Source organism: Lissotriton helveticus, chromosome 5_1 (genome assembly GCF_964261635.1).
Source record: "Lissotriton helveticus chromosome 5_1, aLisHel1.1, whole genome shotgun sequence".
In the NCBI taxonomy this organism is placed as follows: domain Eukaryota; kingdom Metazoa; phylum Chordata; class Amphibia; order Caudata; family Salamandridae; genus Lissotriton; species Lissotriton helveticus.
In genome coordinates, this window is record NC_136065.1 from 1,945,944,775 (window position 1) to 1,945,963,620 (window position 18,846).

Genomic DNA, 18,846 nt, shown 5'->3' on the forward strand with positions numbered 1-18,846 from the left:
TGCAGTCACTCTGCAGTCACTCTGCACTCTGCAGTCACTCTGCAGGCACTCTGCAGTTACTCTGCAGGCACTCTGCAGTCACTCTGCAGTCACTCTGCAGTCACTCTGCACTCTGCAGTCACTCTGCAGGCACTCTGCAGTCACTCTGCACTCTGCTGGCACTCTGCAGTCACTCTGCACTCTGCAGTCACTCTGCAGTCACTCTGCAGTCACTCTGCACTCTGCAGTCACTCTGCAGTCACTCTGCACTCTGCAGTCACTCTGCAGTCACTCTGCACTCTGCAGTCACTCTGCAGTCACTCTGCAGTCACTCTGCACTCTGCAGTCACTCTGCACTCTGCAGTCACTCTGCACTCTGCAGTCACTCTGCACTCTGCAGTCACTCTGCACTCTGCAGTCACTCTGCACTCTGCAGTCACTCTGCACTCTGCTGGCACTCTGCACTCTGCTGGCACTCTGCACTCTGCTGGCACTCTGCACTCTGCTGGCACTCTGCAGTCACTCTGCACTCTGCAGTCACTCTGCACTCTGCAGTCACTCTGCAGTCACTCTGCACTCTGCAGTCACTCTGCAGTCACTCTGCACTCTGCAGTCACTCTGCACTCTGCAGTCACTCTGCACTCTGCAGTCACTCTGCACTCTGCAGTCACTCTGCACTCTGCAGTCACTCTGCACTCTGCAGTCACTCTGCAGTCACTCTGCAGTCACTCTGCTGGCACTCTGCACTCTGCAGTCACTCTGCAGTCACTCTGCACTCTGCAGTCACTCTGCAGTCACTCTGCACTCTGCAGTCACTCTGCACTCTGCAGTCACTCTGCACTCTGCAGTCACTCTGCAGTCACTCTGCACTCTGCAGTCACTCTGCACTCTGCTGGCACTCTGCACTCTGCTGGCACTCTGCACTCTGCTGGCACTCTGCACTCTGCTGGCACTCTGCACTCTGCTGGCACTCTGCAGTCACTCTGCAGTCTGCAGTCACTCTGCAGTCTGCACTCTGCTGGCACTCTGCAGTCACTCTGCAGTCTGCAGTCACTCTGCACTCTGCAGTCACTCTGCAGTCACTCTGCACTCTGCACTCTGCAGTCACTCTGCAGTCACTCTGCACTCTGCACTCTGCAGTCACTCTGCACTCTGCAGTCACTCTGCACTCTGCAGTCACTCTGCACTCTGCAGTCACTCTGCACTCTGCAGTCACTCTGCAGTCACTCTGCAGTCACTCTGCAGTCACTCTGCAGTCACTCTGCAGTCACTCTGCAGTCACTCTGCAGTCACTCTGCAGTCACTCTGCAGTCACTCTGCACTCTGCAGTCACTCTGCACTCTGCAGTCACTCTGCAGTCACTCTGCAGTCACTCTGCAGTCACTCTGCACTCTGCAGTCACTCTGCAGTCACTCTGCACTCTGCAGTCACTCTGCAGTCACTCTGCACTCTGCAGTCACTCTGCAGTCACTCTGCACTCTGCAGTCACTCTGCAGTCACTCTGCACTCTGCAGTCACTCTGCACTCTGCAGTCACTCTGCACTCTGCAGTCACTCTGCACTCTGCAGTCACTCTGCACTCACTCTGCACTCTGCAGTCACTCTGCAGTCACTCTGCACTCTGCAGTCACTCTGCACTCTGCAGTCACTCTGCACTCTGCAGTCACTCTGCAGTCACTCTGCAGTCACTCTGCAGTCACTCTGCAGTCACTCTGCAGTCACTCTGCAGTCACTCTGCAGTCACTCTGCAGTCACTCTGCAGTCACTCTGCAGTCACTCTGCAGTCACTCTGCAGTCACTCTGCAGTCACTCTGCACTCTGCAGTCACTCTGCAGTCACTCTGCAGTCACTCTGCAGTCACTCTGCAGTCACTCTGCAGTCACTCTGCAGTCACTCTGCAGTCACTCTGCAGTCACTCTGCAGTCACTCTGCAGTCACTCTGCACTCTGCAGTCACTCTGCACTCTGCAGTCACTCTGCACTCTGCAGTCACTCTGCACTCTGCAGTCACTCTGCACTCTGCAGTCACTCTGCACTCTGCAGTCACTCTGCACTCTGCAGTCACTCTGCACTCTGCAGTCACTCTGCACTCTGCAGTCACTCTGCTGGCACTCTGCACTCTGCAGTCACTCTGCACTCTGCAGTCACTCTGCTGGCACTCTGCACTCTGCAGTCACTCTGCACTCTGCAGTCACTCTGCACTCTGCAGTCACTCTGCACTCTGCAGTCACTCTGCAGTCACTCTGCACTCTGCAGTCACTCTGCACTCTGCAGTCACTCTGCAGTCACTCTGCAGTCACTCTGCAGTCACTCTGCACTCTGCAGTCACTCTGCAGTCTGCAGTCACTCTGCAGTCTGCAGTCACTCTGCACTCTGCAGTCACTCTGCAGTCACTCTGCAGTCACTCTGCAGTCACTCTGCAGTCACTCTGCAGTCACTCTGCAGTCACTCTGCAGTCACTCTGCAGTCACTCTGCAGTCACTCTGCAGTCACTCTGCAGTCACTCTGCAGTCACTCTGCAGTCACTCTGCAGTCACTCTGCAGTCACTCTGCAGTCACTCTGCAGTCACTCTGCAGGCACTCTGCAGGCACTCTGCAGGCACTCTGCAGGCACTCTGCAGGCACTCTGCAGGCACTCTGCAGGCACTCTGCAGGCACTCTGCAGGCACTCTGCAGGCACTCTGCAGGCACTCTGCAGGCACTCTGCAGGCACTCTGCAGGCACTCTGCAGGCACTCTGCAGGCACTCTGCACCGCCACTCTGCACCGCCACTCTGCACCGCCACTCTGCACCGCCACTCTGCACCGCCACTCTGCACCGCCACTCTGCACCGCCACTCTGCACCGCCACTCTGCACCGCCACTCTGCACCGCCACTCTGCACCGCCACTCTGCACCGCCACTCTGCACCGCCACTCTGCACCGCCACTCTGCACCGCCACTCTGCACCGCCACTCTGCACCGCCACTCTGCACCGCCACTCTGCACCGCCACTCTGCACCGCCACTCTGCACCGCCACTCTGCACCGCCACTCTGCACCGCCACTCTGCACCGCCACTCTGCACCGCCACTCTGCACCGCCACTCTGCACCGCCACTCTGCACCGCCACTCTGCACCGCTGCACCGCCACTCTGCACCGCTGCACCCCCACTCTGCACCCCCACTCTGCACCCCCACTCTGCACCCCCACTCTGCATCGGGTATTACTAGTAGCGGAGAGGAGAGAGTGCAACCAGCGATGGCAAGAAAATAGGAGGGGCGGGGGGAGAGTAGAAAAGAAGGGAGGAGGTGAGACGAACTAAGAAAGGAATGAATTGCACACTTAGGATGGCGAGTCTCTTTATACAAGCTGCAGCCAAAGTGCAAAAAAAGGTATGTCAAGGATTTACAACGAAGTGCAACATTAAAACACACACAATGTGTTCACAGCCTGTGTTTTTTGCAAAGTTCGGTCTTGGCCTCAATTACGAACCCAAAAAAAACAAATATAGCTTGGAGTTGCAGTTCGGTTTACCTTACCTGAACTTTGAAATAAGAGTTGCGTGTGGAAGCCCAGTCTGAACTGGAACAGTTTAGATCAGCAAGGGGTGTGTTCCATCATGGTGAGGATCCGAGTTTGTGATCCGGATGAGTGAGGCTGATGAAGCCCTTTCCCGGCCTGGCATGCAGCAGCTGCGCGCTGAGCGCTGCTGAATGGTGAACGCGCCCGGCCATCTGGATTCACTTACGGAGGCACCCTGACAGCTCCTAATTATAATTAATGTACTTCTTTGCGCGAGCACGAACGAAAAATGCTCAAGATGGCGGAACAAAACTACATTTACCCTATCACTTCAAGCCTATTAAAACGACAACACAACGAAGACGAATCACTGGCCAGATGACAGAACACGCTAAGGAATGTGTGGAATTTGTCTCGCCAAAGCCCTAGGAGATACTTTTTTTTCTCTTCTTTAACATTAGGATCTCGAAACTCGTCCCACTTTCAGTGGGGAGGAGTCCGAGCCCTAAAAATGGCCAAGCAAGCATCTCACAGAAGTGAGTTTGAAAATCAAGTTTAACTTTCCCCAGCCAATAGCAAGAGTTATGAACAAAATAAATAGTCCTCTGCACCCATTTCCACAAGCAGCAGTAAAGTAAGGTACATCACCACAGCACCGTATACAAATAAAGTGAAGAATGAACCCAGACCAAAGCATAACACAGCAAATTCCAGGTTGAAACATATTACAAGTGTGAACAAATGCGGGAAACTTACGGACTGTAATTTAGTTCTGAGAATACAGTAGCTTCACATGTATGTGTTTTTACCTGATCCCCTATGTAGTCATGCAGCATTCGTATGACGGAGGCACCTTTGCTGTAAGAGATGGCATCAAAGATTTCATCCACTTCCGAAGGATGACCAACGCTGACCTGAGGTTATCGTAGAAACATGAACAAGAAAATCTAATATAAAGCGATTGAGTCTCTTAAACCAGATATACATTCTTTTCCTAGATTGCTCCACTCAAAATTAAGCAAAACTTCGTACAAGTGATTAATATAATGCTTCTAATGAGAAAAACCAAACCGGTTTGCTCTCAATTGTGGATTCAACATGGATATGCTCATCTGAAAAGTTAAGAGTGGCCTCTTATGTAACATTGAACTGCCAAAACAGCACTGTATCTTCACTATGCAATACAACCAAGCCCTCTTTGCTGGCATATCCCTCCACTGAACCACAGGCAATATGCAAATTGCACACCATATCATAAGGCATTGTGCAAATTATTGCAAGTCACAGCAAATGCCACCCTGTATTTCAATATCTCCTCACAATGAGCATGCACTCATTCACCCAAACAGAAAAGGTATAAATAGCAAAATGCTGAGCTCACCTCAATGGGATGACTGTTATCTAAGGCATCAAGCTCCTGGGCACGAGTATAATCAGCAGACACAAACTGAGTCCAGATATCATACTCTGGGAAGCAGTGATCCACACAGAGGTACTCGATCCATGAGGCAAAGCCTTCATTCAGCCAAAGATGGGTCCACCATTCCTGAAATAAAACATATGCCCAGCCTATCAATGTCTAATAATTTGAGTTCAGTACGATCATCAGTGTGAAGGCTATAATGTCTACGAAAAGGAAACAATGTCACTGTAGCATTCAATATTCTCGGTCCAGTATACTACCACCTTATTTATCCTCACAGAGAGCACAGGTTACCCCATAAATTGCTAGGCCTTAGCATCAAAGTTACAGCTTGTATTAGTGCTGCACTGTTACAGGGCAGGGTTATTGTACTACTCTTCTCTCCACACCATTCAGAGGCTACCTCAATTAAATCTGCTGCTCTAAGGAGTAATCTCAAGAGAACTTGTGCCGTCTCTCTTCATCGCCTAGCTTTCCTTTAACTTTCAAAAAGCATCCTCCAATTGCATTAAAGCAGCCTCACTGCTCTCCAACTCCTTCAAAATAAATTACCCACTAACCTCTCCAAATATGTTATACACGTCCAAACAATGGATATGCTCCCAGATCTGTACATCTATATGTCAGTTATTCATGCTTAAACACTCAATTTGCAATTCACCAATTTACAAGGGTGTTCCCATGGTGCTAAAATACCCACCCACCTTGGGTATAAATCCAATCAACCAACAGAAGGTAGTCTAGTTATAAATGTCCACTATATGCACCAAAGAACATCAGAATACTGTCTCTTTTATCCTTAATATAGCGACAAAAGCACAACCAGTTGATAAAGTTTGATAGAAGGTTTTCGATTAAATGATCCACAGATGTTGACGTGTCTGGTCAATTTAATTTATTACATTACTGACAAAAAACGGCAGCTGAGGCGTGTTTCGTCCTCCAGGACTTTCTCAAGGCTTCTCTCCAAATTGCAACAAGCAGTCCTTTCAAGTGTAAAACATGAGTACTTCAGAAGGCAAGGATGTCCCTCTGAGTTTGTAGATAATGTATCTACTTACCTTAATTCGAAAAGTTGAGGGCTCAAGGAGCCTCAGTAGAACCTGTGGAGAGGAAGGCTGAAAGTCCGGGGGAGGTTCTGGACCAATACACGCTTTGCACTGACTTATCATGGTCAAGCGCTTTGGAAATGAATATAGTCGTGCATGTGAATGCTGCGAGATTTATTAATAGTCAAAGACAGACATTGGTGCAACAACTACAAAATTGGTTCTACTGAGGCACTTTTCGAATTAAGGCAGGTATTGCCACCTCTGACTCCCAGGGGGGGGGGGGGGGTCAGAAAGACTAGAGGGGGTATAGACATAACCATTCTGTAAAGTGCCGACCACTACATATATAAAAGAAAATCCCTGGTGCTTCGGGGGGGGGGGGGGGGGGGGGAGAGGGATCTGCCTCCTGGAGGGGCAGAAAGTCTGTTTTTCTTTGGAGGGTATAGGGAGGGGGCATTGAGCAGCCAACAAAGTAATGAAAGTCACACGCACTCAAGTTTATTAAAAAATTAGAATCTTTGAGAGAAAAGTCGGTGGTGCAAGTGGGTTAATCCTCCTGAGAACGAGGGTATCAAATATTGAAGTAGCGCTATCCTCTGCAGTAGAGGGGTGTCCCCCAGTTCGCACTCTAACAATAACGTTTGTTGAATGCTGATAAACGTTGAACAAAGAAACTTCAATGATTGTGTTTCATCAGTCTTGTTTTTTATTTACATGAAGTTGAACTTCAATGTATACTTTATCTTTTTTTCAGTTCCAAATCATTAATGCATGATTCTTATAAAGTATTCAAATTATTTCCAGTTACCCAATGCATTTCGGGCCATTGCCCTTCATCAGGGGCATTGCTACAAAGTTAAAAAAGCAGCCCCCACCCCTAAATGAATCGTTAAAAATAACCCTAGCGTCTAGTGGGCTTCCTTCCCCCCCAGGAGACAGATTGGGGGCTCCTGCCCCCATCTGCTCCCCAGGGGGTCAGAAAGATTAATTGTGCAGGGGGGGGCATTGGCATGCTCATATTGGGCAGCCCCCACCCCTAATAGTAAAATAAATCCCTGGTTTCTAGCGGGCTTTATGCCCCCCGTGGGTCAGGGGGGCAATTTGGGGCTACTACCCCCATCAAGCACAAAGACTGAATTCACCCAAAAAATTATGGGGAAGCAAAGGCCCTTGCCGAAAGGGCCGCTCTCCCCTCCCTGGTGCCGAGTGGGTGGATCCCTGCTTGGGTTATCACCCTCCTGGGGCGATCTCCAAGGAGGGAACCACTAGGGAGGGGTATACTTGGAAAGGGGAGATTCTCCCCTATCCAATGAGTCTCAAGGCTCATTTCAGTTTTGGTTTCACGGAAATTACGTCATTGCAAAATGCGCGCTGATCGTCATATCAGGGAAACCATCTACACAGCCTCGGGACCTGGGAAAGCTCTTCCCCAGCTCCCGAGACTGTTGGGGGTGGAAAGAAATACATCCGGTGCCCGCACCAGAGGGATTTCTAGAGAGCAAGTTTCACATTTCAAAGAGGCGGACATGTGCATGGACTACTTATATGACAAGAATGTTCTATTCTAGATTGCCTTTCATTTTATGATGTAAAGCTCCTTAAAGCGGTGCGTGGAATGGCATTAAAGGATTAATGAATCATGTTAGCCTCCGTGTCTTTAATAAAGTTCATATTCTCTTGACATTAAATTTGGAGAATCTCTATTCTCAAAGCTACTATATCAATTTCCATCTTTAATGTTATGATTATAATACAATCTATAGACTATATTCTCAATTGGAGTTCCAGTTCAGGCCATTCTCTCTTCATGGTAGGGTTTTGTTTCTTATTCACTATGGCACCATCCACACTGAGCTACTCCTTCTACTCGCCTATGAAGAGTGAATAAAGATACATCTTTTATTCCACCACTTCTCCACACAGATTATGATTCTTTACAGCGGCTTCATTTTAGAGCCATTGCATCCACCTACACGTGCACCTCTTTTCCCACACCCCCCACTCTACTCTACTGATGGTTTAACTGCTTAGGATACACTTAGCTCCTACTCCTTTTCTTCTATTCCATGCCAATACTCCATAACATTCAATGAAAAGCTAGTTCACCATTTGGAGTCTCCTGCTGATATTTCAAATGACTGCACACTTCCAAAACCAGCTTCCTTTCAAACTCTGACAAACTTGCTGTTTCATTATGGCTGTATGCCCTGATAACAGACACCTTCTGTTAGTCAACATAGCGCGAGAGACATTCTCAGAACAGAAATCCTGGGACCGCTCATCTTTAGCAGACATTTCTCCTTCAATACGTGAAGCCCCACTAAAAACCTACATTGACTATTTAGAATCTCCTCTTGTTATCTCACACGGACAACCCAACCCTCCTCTCAAAGTACGAGACTCACTTCTCTTTCTTGGGTAGGCTGGCAATGCAACACTATCTACTCAACAACTGTAGAGGACAGAAACAAAACAGTCAGCTGAGTTTGCCTGCCATGACATTTAAATTTCCAGCCAGGTTGTGGACATTTAAGGGAGATGCCCTGGGCGCTCAGCCTCATTCAGAAGTGCAGATTCTCTAGGCACAGAACTGATAAATTAACTCTACCCAGCTTGTTGCAAAATACATGGCAGTCGGGCTATCCACAAGTACCTGCACCTATTTCCCTTTGATGGTCAGGAGGAATGCTTTCATTGCCAAGCAAATTGCTAGCTACTCCAACTAGGTGACATGGAGGTGAGCCTTCTAATTTCATACCAGATGACCTCCACAACCCAACAACAATGCGTCCGTCATGATTGTTAGCTCTTGGTAAGTAGGGAGAGGGGTCTGCTGTCGGTCCAACTGCGGTCTCGTAGCTACCATAACAAAACTTTCTAAATCTCCTTCGACTCCTGAATACAGTCGGAGAAGTTGCCTTAGTGCGGAGTTATCTGATCCCAGTGCAGAGCCCGGATGTGCCAAGTAGCGTGGTGCACAAGAAAGATGCACAAAGCCAAGAGGCTCAGAAGCCTCAGAGCCCTTCTCACGGATACCCAGGTCAAAGGGTCAGGATCATAGCCCTTATATCCTGTACTGGTAAGAGAATGAAAGGACTGCTCGAAAAACACTGTATCCAGGATGGATCCGATGAAGGGGACCCGCTGTCAACAAGTCCTGTTTGACTTTAGCACGTTGATGGAAAAATCCAAATATGTCAGACTGGCTGTCATCTGGAGGTGTCTTAAGACTGGTTGGGAAGACCCCAACCTTCAGTAGCTGGTCTCCTATAGCTAGGAAGACTAGGATTCCCATCCTCTGTGGATGGGCTGTGACCCCCGCCATCATCATATTTGTGACCACTCAAGGAGCACTGGATGAAGTGAAACCTGAAGTGCTCATAGCCTACATGAAACCACAGGTAATGCCTGTGGGACTGCAGGATGGGAATGTGGACATATATGTCCTGCAAGCTCAACACTACAAGAGCGAACAGGACTTGGGCCAAGCTTAGCCATATGAGCTTGTACTTTTGGAGGAAGAAGTTCAGAGGACGAAGATCTCGGATGGAACGAAGGCCACCATCCTTTTTCTGCACTAGAACATAACAGGAGAAGCAACCTGTCTCTCTCTGATGCCGGTAACCCCTTGTTACTCCCTTGGCCATGAAAGCCTGAAATTCTCTGCAGAGTAAGAACAAGTGGGTCTCAGAGAGGTGCTGAAGTGTGGGTGGCATGTCTGTGGAATAGACAGGAAGTGTTGGGGCCTATCCGTGTTTCACAATCGGCAGCACAATGGTCTGACGTGATGCTCCACCATCTAAGGATGTGAAAGGTGACTTGACCTCCTACTGGGAGATTGTGTGCCTCCAAAGACAGATAAAGGGGGATGGAGATTTGGGACGTGCATTGCCCCGCGAGTTGGAATATGGTCAGTCAGCTTGGCTGCATCACTGTTGAAAGGGCTGGGAGGCCTGTTGCTGCGGAACCCTCTACTGGACTCAAAATGGGAGTCAGTTGTTGTGGAAACTGCTGAACAGGCTGAGCTAGACCCAGAGAACGAGTGGTGGCATTGCTCTCTTTAAATTTCTTGAGGGCAGAGTCAGCCTTAGTTCCAAATGGTTTGGAGTCAAATGGAATGTTTATGAGGGACAATGTCACGCCCGATGAAAAGCCTGCTGAGTGAAACTAGTACTAGCGTACTAAGATGGAGGACGGAATGAGTCTACTTTGACAGTGGTGTTTAAGCACAGAGCTAGTCTAACTGCCCCAGGCAGTCGGTTATGCCCAGGCCAGTTTGGATGGAGTATTTTGCAGATCCTGATCATCAAGGAACAGGAGTTGCAGCTTTTGTCGGACTTCCTCTGGGGCAGTTGGCAAGATTTCTACTACTCCCCATCCTTACCCCCCCCAAGGAGTGTGAATACTGTTCAAGGAGGCATGATGTGTTAACAGATTGCAAGGCTGGCACAAGAAAACAAGTTTCATGAAATTTTCCATCCTCTTGGATCCCCTGTTGGGTAGGGAATGAATTGGGTTCAAGCAATGGATGATGCCTGTATCACCAAGCTCTCCATGGTGGAGTGCTGAAGCATTAAGTCAGATTCCCTGGGAGTCGGTCTGTGCCATCTGGCCACCTGGTGGGCAAGATCCTAGATTTACCCAGACAACCCCAACTCTAATAATAAGAGACTCATAAAAAGGCAGCAGAAGCTCTTGAGTGGTATCTGCAGGTAATACATAGGTAATGTTAGATCTAGGGCTTCTAAACACAAGAAAGGTCCTAGGGGTAAGTTTATCGACCTCAACTGTTAAACCCCCTACACAGAATTGACACCAACCAAAATTAACAGTGAGTCCAAGAACAGACAATGTACCCAAGAATATAACAACAACAGGGAGTAGTTTAAATATAAACAAGTTCCCATCAGTCCACCTTCGAGACCGCCCTTCATCATCTGGGATCTTTTATGTTTATAAATAACACATTAAGGGGTAAAAAAACCTGTGCTGGCAGATGAGTAAGCCATGCGCAGGAAAAACCACAGTGTTATTATAGATGTGCGAAAAAGGCGTGTACACTCGGGGAACTGAATAGCAGTGCAAAGAAAAGGTGTGTGTGAAAAGAAAGAGAAAAGCTCTAAAATTAGGTCGTGATCGGGAAAACAATTTTAATAGACACCCTCACACTCCTAAATCAATAAAAACAGTGCAAAATTAGTGGTATAACAAATGACCACTAAAAAAGATGTAAGGTCGACATGTTTCTGCAGACAGATGGAGTCTAGTGATCTCCTGCTGCTTCTTCAGGACCATTAGTGCTACTGCTATATTAAAATAACGTAAACCATATCACCTGAAAGTGTATGTATATTCATCTTCTCATCCTAGGAGAGAAATATGTATATAAGAGGGTACAGTGTCATGGATACTTGTAATAAAAAACAACATGCACAGTGTGCCATCATTATAATGTGCTAGTCATAAACAGTTATTGACCAACATCTCGGACCGTCAAAATCAGTCACAATCACCACTACAATCAATGTGTAGATGTAAATTCACTCACCCACGTGATGGGAAGGAACAGCCCCACCTCACCTGGCACGAGCTCAGGTAGTGGATGCACCGCACTAAGAAAAAGACAACAATTAAATAGATGTATCTACATCTATAGTCCTAGCCCAATTGGTCTCAACAAACGCCTCACACGGCGTCCCACCCTGTCAATGCCAGGAAACCCCACCTGGTTGCGTTTGTAGCTTATTTAGAGTTATAACTCATGATTAGTAGTCATTGGGTTCACGTGCCAAAAATAATGCCAAAACCCGCGTTTGTAGCTTTTTTCTAAAAATTATTTATACATAGTTAACTCATCGTTAGGTTCAAATTGCAAAGCTAATGGCCAACCACTCCACATCCAGGCGCATGCTGACTCACCTCTCAGTCGGTGCACCGGTCGTCCCTCTAAGCTCTCTCGTAGGGAGGAACCGACGCGGTGCACCGACGAGGTTTAAATGCCTTCTTCGGCTTCTGCATTCGATGCCGGGCGTGTCCCGACGCGTGTAGTGCGTCATAGCATCCGACGCGCAATCACTGACGCGCTAATAGTAATGGGAAATGTAGTTCCCACAGAATGTTAGACTGCCGCGTTTGCTAGTTCGATTCCTCGTTAGAGGACATGCGTGACTCGAAAATGCCATCATTGTTTTAATGAGTTAGGGGACCAGTCGGGGGTCATTATTACTGTTATTAAATACATTAATACTTAGTGGCCTCGAGCGCGCTAGTGCCATGGGAAATATAGTTCCAGAAGGGCGTTATCTCCCGCAATATAGGTTCCGAACCTCATGAGAGGACATTAGTGACAGGGAACTCCTGAAAAGCTAAATAATCGTCTTTATGCGATATTTTATAAAGATCTTGGGTGATCCCAATGTACATAAATCAAGGGGACCCATCAAGGCTCAGTATTATGTAAAGACAATTGGACTTAAGGACCACAGCAAAACAGAGACCATATATGACCAAAGGTCACTATGCCCATCGAAGCCTGATATATACTGGAATAGGATACATCATATTTCGAGTGGGGTATTACCAACTACACGGTGACCGCCGGATCACATTATTACATAACGTGTAGTATGACTGAAATCCAAATCAGATAGCTGACTTAAACCAGGTTTGCAATTAAAGGGACATCCAGGGGATTTCGTCATTCAGCCCATATTTATCGCTTCGAAGACGGTAGACCCACTTCTGTTCACATTTGAACAAAAATTTGGTAGTGTCTGTTACAGACGAAGGAATCCATGGTTGGTCCAATACCGTCCAGAGGATGTCAGTAGGTTGATGACCCACCTGCACAAAGTGATTCGTCAACTACCAAAAGCCGTTTTCGTTGAACAATTCCTCTGGATACGGAGGAATTGTCCGTATCCAGAGGAATTGTTCAACGAAAACGGCTTTTGGTACACATTCCGCAGCACTTGAAAGAAACTTGCGAGACAAAAAATATCCTAAATGTCTGATTAAACACTCTAAAAAACGGGCTGCCAACAATAACAGAGAATGTTTATTAGAACCTGCACCCCCAAAGAACCAACAAGAGAGAATTACCTGTGTACACACATATAACACACTTTCCAACAAAGTTCAAAAAATTGTTAGGAAACATTGGAAAATTCTCGGGACAGGTTCAGACTCCATACCTCCTCCACTGTTTGCCTTCAGGAGAGGCCAAAATTTGCGAGATCAGCTGGTTCATACCAGACCAAAAACCTTGATTCCAAGGGCTGTTGGAACTCGAACTCGAATGACGAAATCCCCTGGATGTCCCTTTAATTGCAAACCTGGTTTAAGTCAGCTATCTGATTTGGATTTCAGTCATACTACACGTTATGTAATAATGTGATCCGGCGGTCACCGTGTAGTTGGTAATACCCCACTCGAAATATGATGTATCCTATTCCAGTATATATCAGGCTTCGATGGGCATAGTGACCTTTGGTCATATATGGTCTCTGTTTTGCTGTGGTCCTTAAGTCCAATTGTCTTTACATAATACTGAGCCTTGATGGGTCCCCTTGATTTATGTACATTGGGATCACCCAAGATCTTTATAAAATATCGCATAAAGACGATTATTTAGCTTTTCAGGAGTTCCCTGTCACTAATGTCCTCTCATGAGGTTCGGAACCTATATTGCGGGAGATAACGCCCTTCTGGAACTATATTTCCCATGGCACTAGCGCGCTCGAGGCCACTAAGTATTAATGTATTTAATAACAGTAATAATGACCCCTGACTGGTCCCCTAACTCATTAAAACAAAGATGGCATTTTCGAGTCACGCATGTCCTCTAACGAGGAATCGAACTAGCAAACGCGGCAGTCTAACATTCTGTGGGAACTACATTTCCCATTACTATTAGCGCGTCAGTGATTGCGCGTCGGATGCTATGACGCACTACACGCGTCGGGACACGCCCGGCATCGAATGCAGAAGCCGAAGAAGGCATTTAAACCTCGTCGGTGCACCGCGTCGGTTCCTCCCTACGAGAGAGCTTAGAGGGACGACCGGTGCACCGACGGAGAGGTGAGTCAGCATGCGCCTGGATGTGGAGTGGTTGGCCATTAGCTTTGCAATTTGAACCTAACGATGAGTTAACTATGTATAAATAATTTTTAGAAAAAAGCTACAAACGCGGGTTTTGGCATTATTTTTGGCACGTGAACCCAATGACTACTAATCATGAGTTATAACTCTAAATAAGCTACAAACGCAACCAGGTGGGGTTTCCTGGCATTGACAGGGTGGGACGCCGTGTGAGGCGTTTGTTGAGACCAATTGGGCTAGGACTATAGATGTAGATACATCTATTTAATTGTTGTCTTTTTCTTAGTGCGGTGCATCCACTACCTGAGCTCGTGCCAGGTGAGGTGGGGCTGTTCCTTCCCATCACGTGGGTGAGTGAATTTACATCTACACATTGATTGTAGTGGTGATTGTGACTGATTTTGACGGTCCGAGATGTTGGTCAATAACTGTTTATGACCAGCACATTATAATGATGGCACACTGTGCATGTTGTTTTTTATTACAAGTATCCATGACACTGTACCCTCTTATATACATATTTCTCTCCTAGGATGAGAAGATGAATATACATACACTTTCAGGTGATATGGTTTACGTTATTTTAATATAGCAGTAGCACTAATGGTCCTGAAGAAGCAGCAGGAGATCACTAGACTCCATCTGTCTGCAGAAACATGTCGACCTTACATCTTTTTTAGTGGTCATTTGTTATACCACTAATTTTGCACTGTTTTTATTGATTTAGGAGTGTGAGGGTGTCTATTAAAATTGTTTTCCCGATCACGACCTAATTTTAGAGCTTTTCTCTTTCTTTTCACACACACCTTTTCTTTGCACTGCTATTCAGTTCCCCGAGTGTACACGCCTTTTTCGCACATCTATAATAACACTGTGGTTTTTCCTGCGCATGGCTTACTCATCTGCCAGCACAGGTTTTTTTACCCCTTAATGTGTTATTTATAAACATAAAAGATCCCAGATGATGAAGGGCGGTCTCGAAGGTGGACTGATGGGAACTTGTTTATATTTAAACTACTCCCTGTTGTTGTTATATTCTTGGGTACATTGTCTGTTCTTGGACTCACTGTTAATTTTGGTTGGTGTCAGATCTAGGGCTTCTCCTAGGTCTACTCTTTCCTACACTGCTTTTAGATTTTATATGGTACCACCAACTTTCTCGCACAAACATCTCATTTCAGTTTTTGCAGTTCCAGCAGAAAATTAGCTCACCTGATGGCATTAATATAGTAGACTAGGTTTTGGCTGAACCACAATCCTGGTTGACAATTCATCATGTCAAACTGCTGACACAAGACAGAGTTCCTTCTGATATTCCCCCTATTTTTCGGTGGAAGACGCTAACTTCTTGAATTTGCTACTTTAAATCTCTACCTTCGAAGAACCAAGGACACTAAAGCAAACATTTCCAGCAAGTGCCCATAGAGACTCAAACTGGATAACATCAAGCTCCAGGACAAGCTATTCCTATGATATCAAAGAAAAATTGAAAACACTGTTGTTTCAAGGCTGCCACCAACTAATAATGAAATTAGGCCTGCACATATGTATATGAGAAATTCTTCTATAAAGTTTAGATGATTGTTTACAGGGGCTGATCCATGTTTATTTTCATGTAATGCTTATTTACCCGCATTATTCACAGTGCGAGCGTGTACACCTAGGTGTCTTTTGTTTCTCCCTAGTTACCCAATGTGCCCCTTCTGTCAGAGACTAAAAGGCTTTTTCTAACAATGCTAAGCTACATTCCCATGAAAAGCAAGTGGCTAAAAGAAATACTTATTATCAAATCTGCAGAAACTTAAAAGAAACTTAAAAAAAGCTATGGTGAGGAATTACATTACTCATATAGTAAAATTATAAAAAGAACTATGCATCCTAATGTTCCTCCGATTAATCGATAAAAGACCCTATAAGAAATAGAAACTAATCTACATACTAAAGTATCCTATCAGAAAACTTTGGATTTTAACACAAAAATGAATATGAGTTTAGAGAACTATCAAGATAAAATTCACGAGGAAGAGATATATATATATATATATATATATATATATATATATATATATATATATATATATATATATATATATATATATATATATATATATATATATATATATATATATATATATATTCATATATATATATACACTCACTGAAAAAAACATGTTTCAGGGGTGTTCTAGTTAGCTGGACATTTCACTCATACAAAACCATTGAAATTCCTACGTTATAGTTAGTTGCACTAACTAACTTGCGCGGCCGCAATCCACTGCTGATGTCACATATTACATCATTCATGACCTGGTCAGTGACATCACTGATGACATCTCAAATGACATCACTGATGACATCAGCCACGTGAGAATCTGATACACCTCATACACTAGTATAGCCTTTCATCCCTCACTATAAAATATAGAAGACCATGTGTATCAGAAGGCCGTTTGTTCGGCCACGCCCACTGAGGCAGGTGTTACTAATTTAACTGTGCAGCAGCACTAGCGCTTCTCATCTTGTACAACCAACATGCCACTGAAGAAGGGATTTTGCCTTTCCCGAAACGCGTCTGGCATTCATTTTGAGATGTGGTTTTCTGCCTAAGTTGGTTGCCTGCATGCCGCCAATAAACTACGTGAAGAACTGTCTTCCAGTGGCCATTCTTGAAAGGGGTATCCTGCACTGTGTGATATATATATATATATACACACACACTATATATTTTTTAATCATCCCATTGGCAACCTAGTAAAAACTGCAAATATCTCCACTATTCCATTGATACCTTCCGCCAACAAAATCGCCACAAACCAGAACCACAACTAACGCTAATGATATACAAACTAGGCGTCCCTGTTGAAAAAAACACAAAAACACTTCCCCATATTTTCAACAACCAGGCAAATCTGCAATCCTACCTAAAAACAGGCGATAGCCCCGCTTACTAGTAACAAATTAACATTAACATTTAACTGGTGTAAGAAGGTTGACTATCTATTGCGTGAATAACACCCAACTCACACCCATATCTAAAGACTAATATGTGAGAGAGGTACTAATCATGCAGCTCGGACATCCAACAAAATCACAACACCCAGCGCCACCACCACCAGAACCACCCCCCGGACTACTGCCCCCTACTATTTCAGAGGCAGCGCAAAACAGGACAACGGATCTTCCCAAAATACCATATTCCCTCAAGCGCACAATAGCTGAATGTTTGGAGATGTGGCAACCAACTATGTATAAGGGAGGGAACTCGCACATCAACAATAATTCACACAATCCCAAGTGTACCGGTGATCTGCTGTACACAACTCACTATACAAACACACCTTTCCATGTAGAGATATAGTACTGATACGTGTAGTGTACTGCATAGTGGACTCAACCATATTATCTTAGTCACTGGGGAATTTCTCGGACATGTAGCTGTCTTGCCCCCCTCCCCTACCCCCCCCCCCCTTGAAGCGGAAGCAGAGCGGGCTGGTCTAATGTACGCAACTCCAGAGTAAGAGTATAAATACATAGGCCACGCCCTGGGTGTGGTTCATTTGTGAGAAGACAAAAGTCTGCCAGAGCGGTGGCCCTCACCCTGCCACGTGGCTGCCGCCATGACCATGGGCCTCCTCGACACAGGCCCCCTGCATACCCAGCGCACAGCACCACAGACTTATGTCAGTATTGACTACTGCCTTCGATCTACACTGCGGACAGCTAGGTTCACAACTTGAATTCAGATTTGGATCTACACTTCGCACAACATTGAATTTAGCCTTGATTTATTTAATGCAGAGACAATTGTACTCTATGTTCTCAGATTTTGTTAAAGGATGTGACAAAAAGTATTCCTCGATGTCTGTGCTGACTACTGCCTTCGATCTACACAGCAGGGCTCACGATTCAGGTGGAATGGCGATTGCAGATGACGCAGTCCAGTAGGCAAGACACATTGTACCACGCATCATCGCATGGTGCGCACAAGCGGAGTTCTTCAGGTACCACTAACTCACTGCACCACAAGTCATCACCACATGGCCTTATTAAGGCACAATTCTTTAGACAGAAGACATTGCTCCCAGTGCGGCCCACCCGGACCACGCATCATCGCCAGGTGCGCACAATATGAGCACCAGAGGTACCACTAACTCAGTGCACCATAAATCATCGCCACGCGGCCTTATTAAGGCAGAATTCACTAGGCAAAAAACATTGCAACCAGTGTGGCCTGCCCGGACTACGCATCATCGCAGGCTCTACAGAAGCTGGTTGCTTCAGGTGCCACTAAATCAGTGTACCATTTATCATCGCTGGGTGCACACGCTGAATTGCCAATACTGTGCAGCTCTACTCAACGCCACGTGGCCGTGGGCCCTTGCTAACCGCTGCCTCCCGCCTACACTGCGGATGCACCGGATGATCCTCCCAGGTGGAGCTAAAGACAGCAATATCATCTAGCATTGAGACCTGTGTAGTCCACACAAAACCTAATCTCTCTCTTACCATCTTGGGTGTGAGGTTTTAGCGCCAGGACTACTGGACTGGCCCACGGGCTCTCTGAGGGCTCAATAACTCCCAGCTCCAACATCTTTTGGACCTCTGTCCTAATGCAGTCCCTGACATGGTCAGGTTGCCTGTAGATTTTACTCTTGACAGGCAGACTGTCACCAGTGTCCACGTCATGGGTGCACCAGCTTGTCTGACTTGGGGTCAGGGAAAACAGATGTCTGAAGGACTGAAGAACTTGTCTGCAGTCCTGTTGCTGTTGGTCAGAGAGGCTGTCTGCAA

General features: G+C 46.2%; 1 protein-coding gene across 1 annotated transcript in view; it reads right to left on the bottom strand.

Moving 5' to 3' along the window:
- Window positions 1-18,846, bottom strand: part of NPEPPS (aminopeptidase puromycin sensitive) — a 1,244,137-nt gene that overhangs the window by 538,616 nt on the left and 686,675 nt on the right. Inside the window, exons 10-11 of the mRNA XM_078645599.1 lie at window positions 4,862-5,026; window positions 4,290-4,394 (exon numbers count right to left, since the gene is read on the bottom strand). Of these exons, the coding sequence (XP_078501725.1) occupies window positions 4,290-4,394; window positions 4,862-5,026 (270 nt within the window). The remainder of the gene's footprint in view (window positions 1-4,289; window positions 4,395-4,861; window positions 5,027-18,846) is intronic.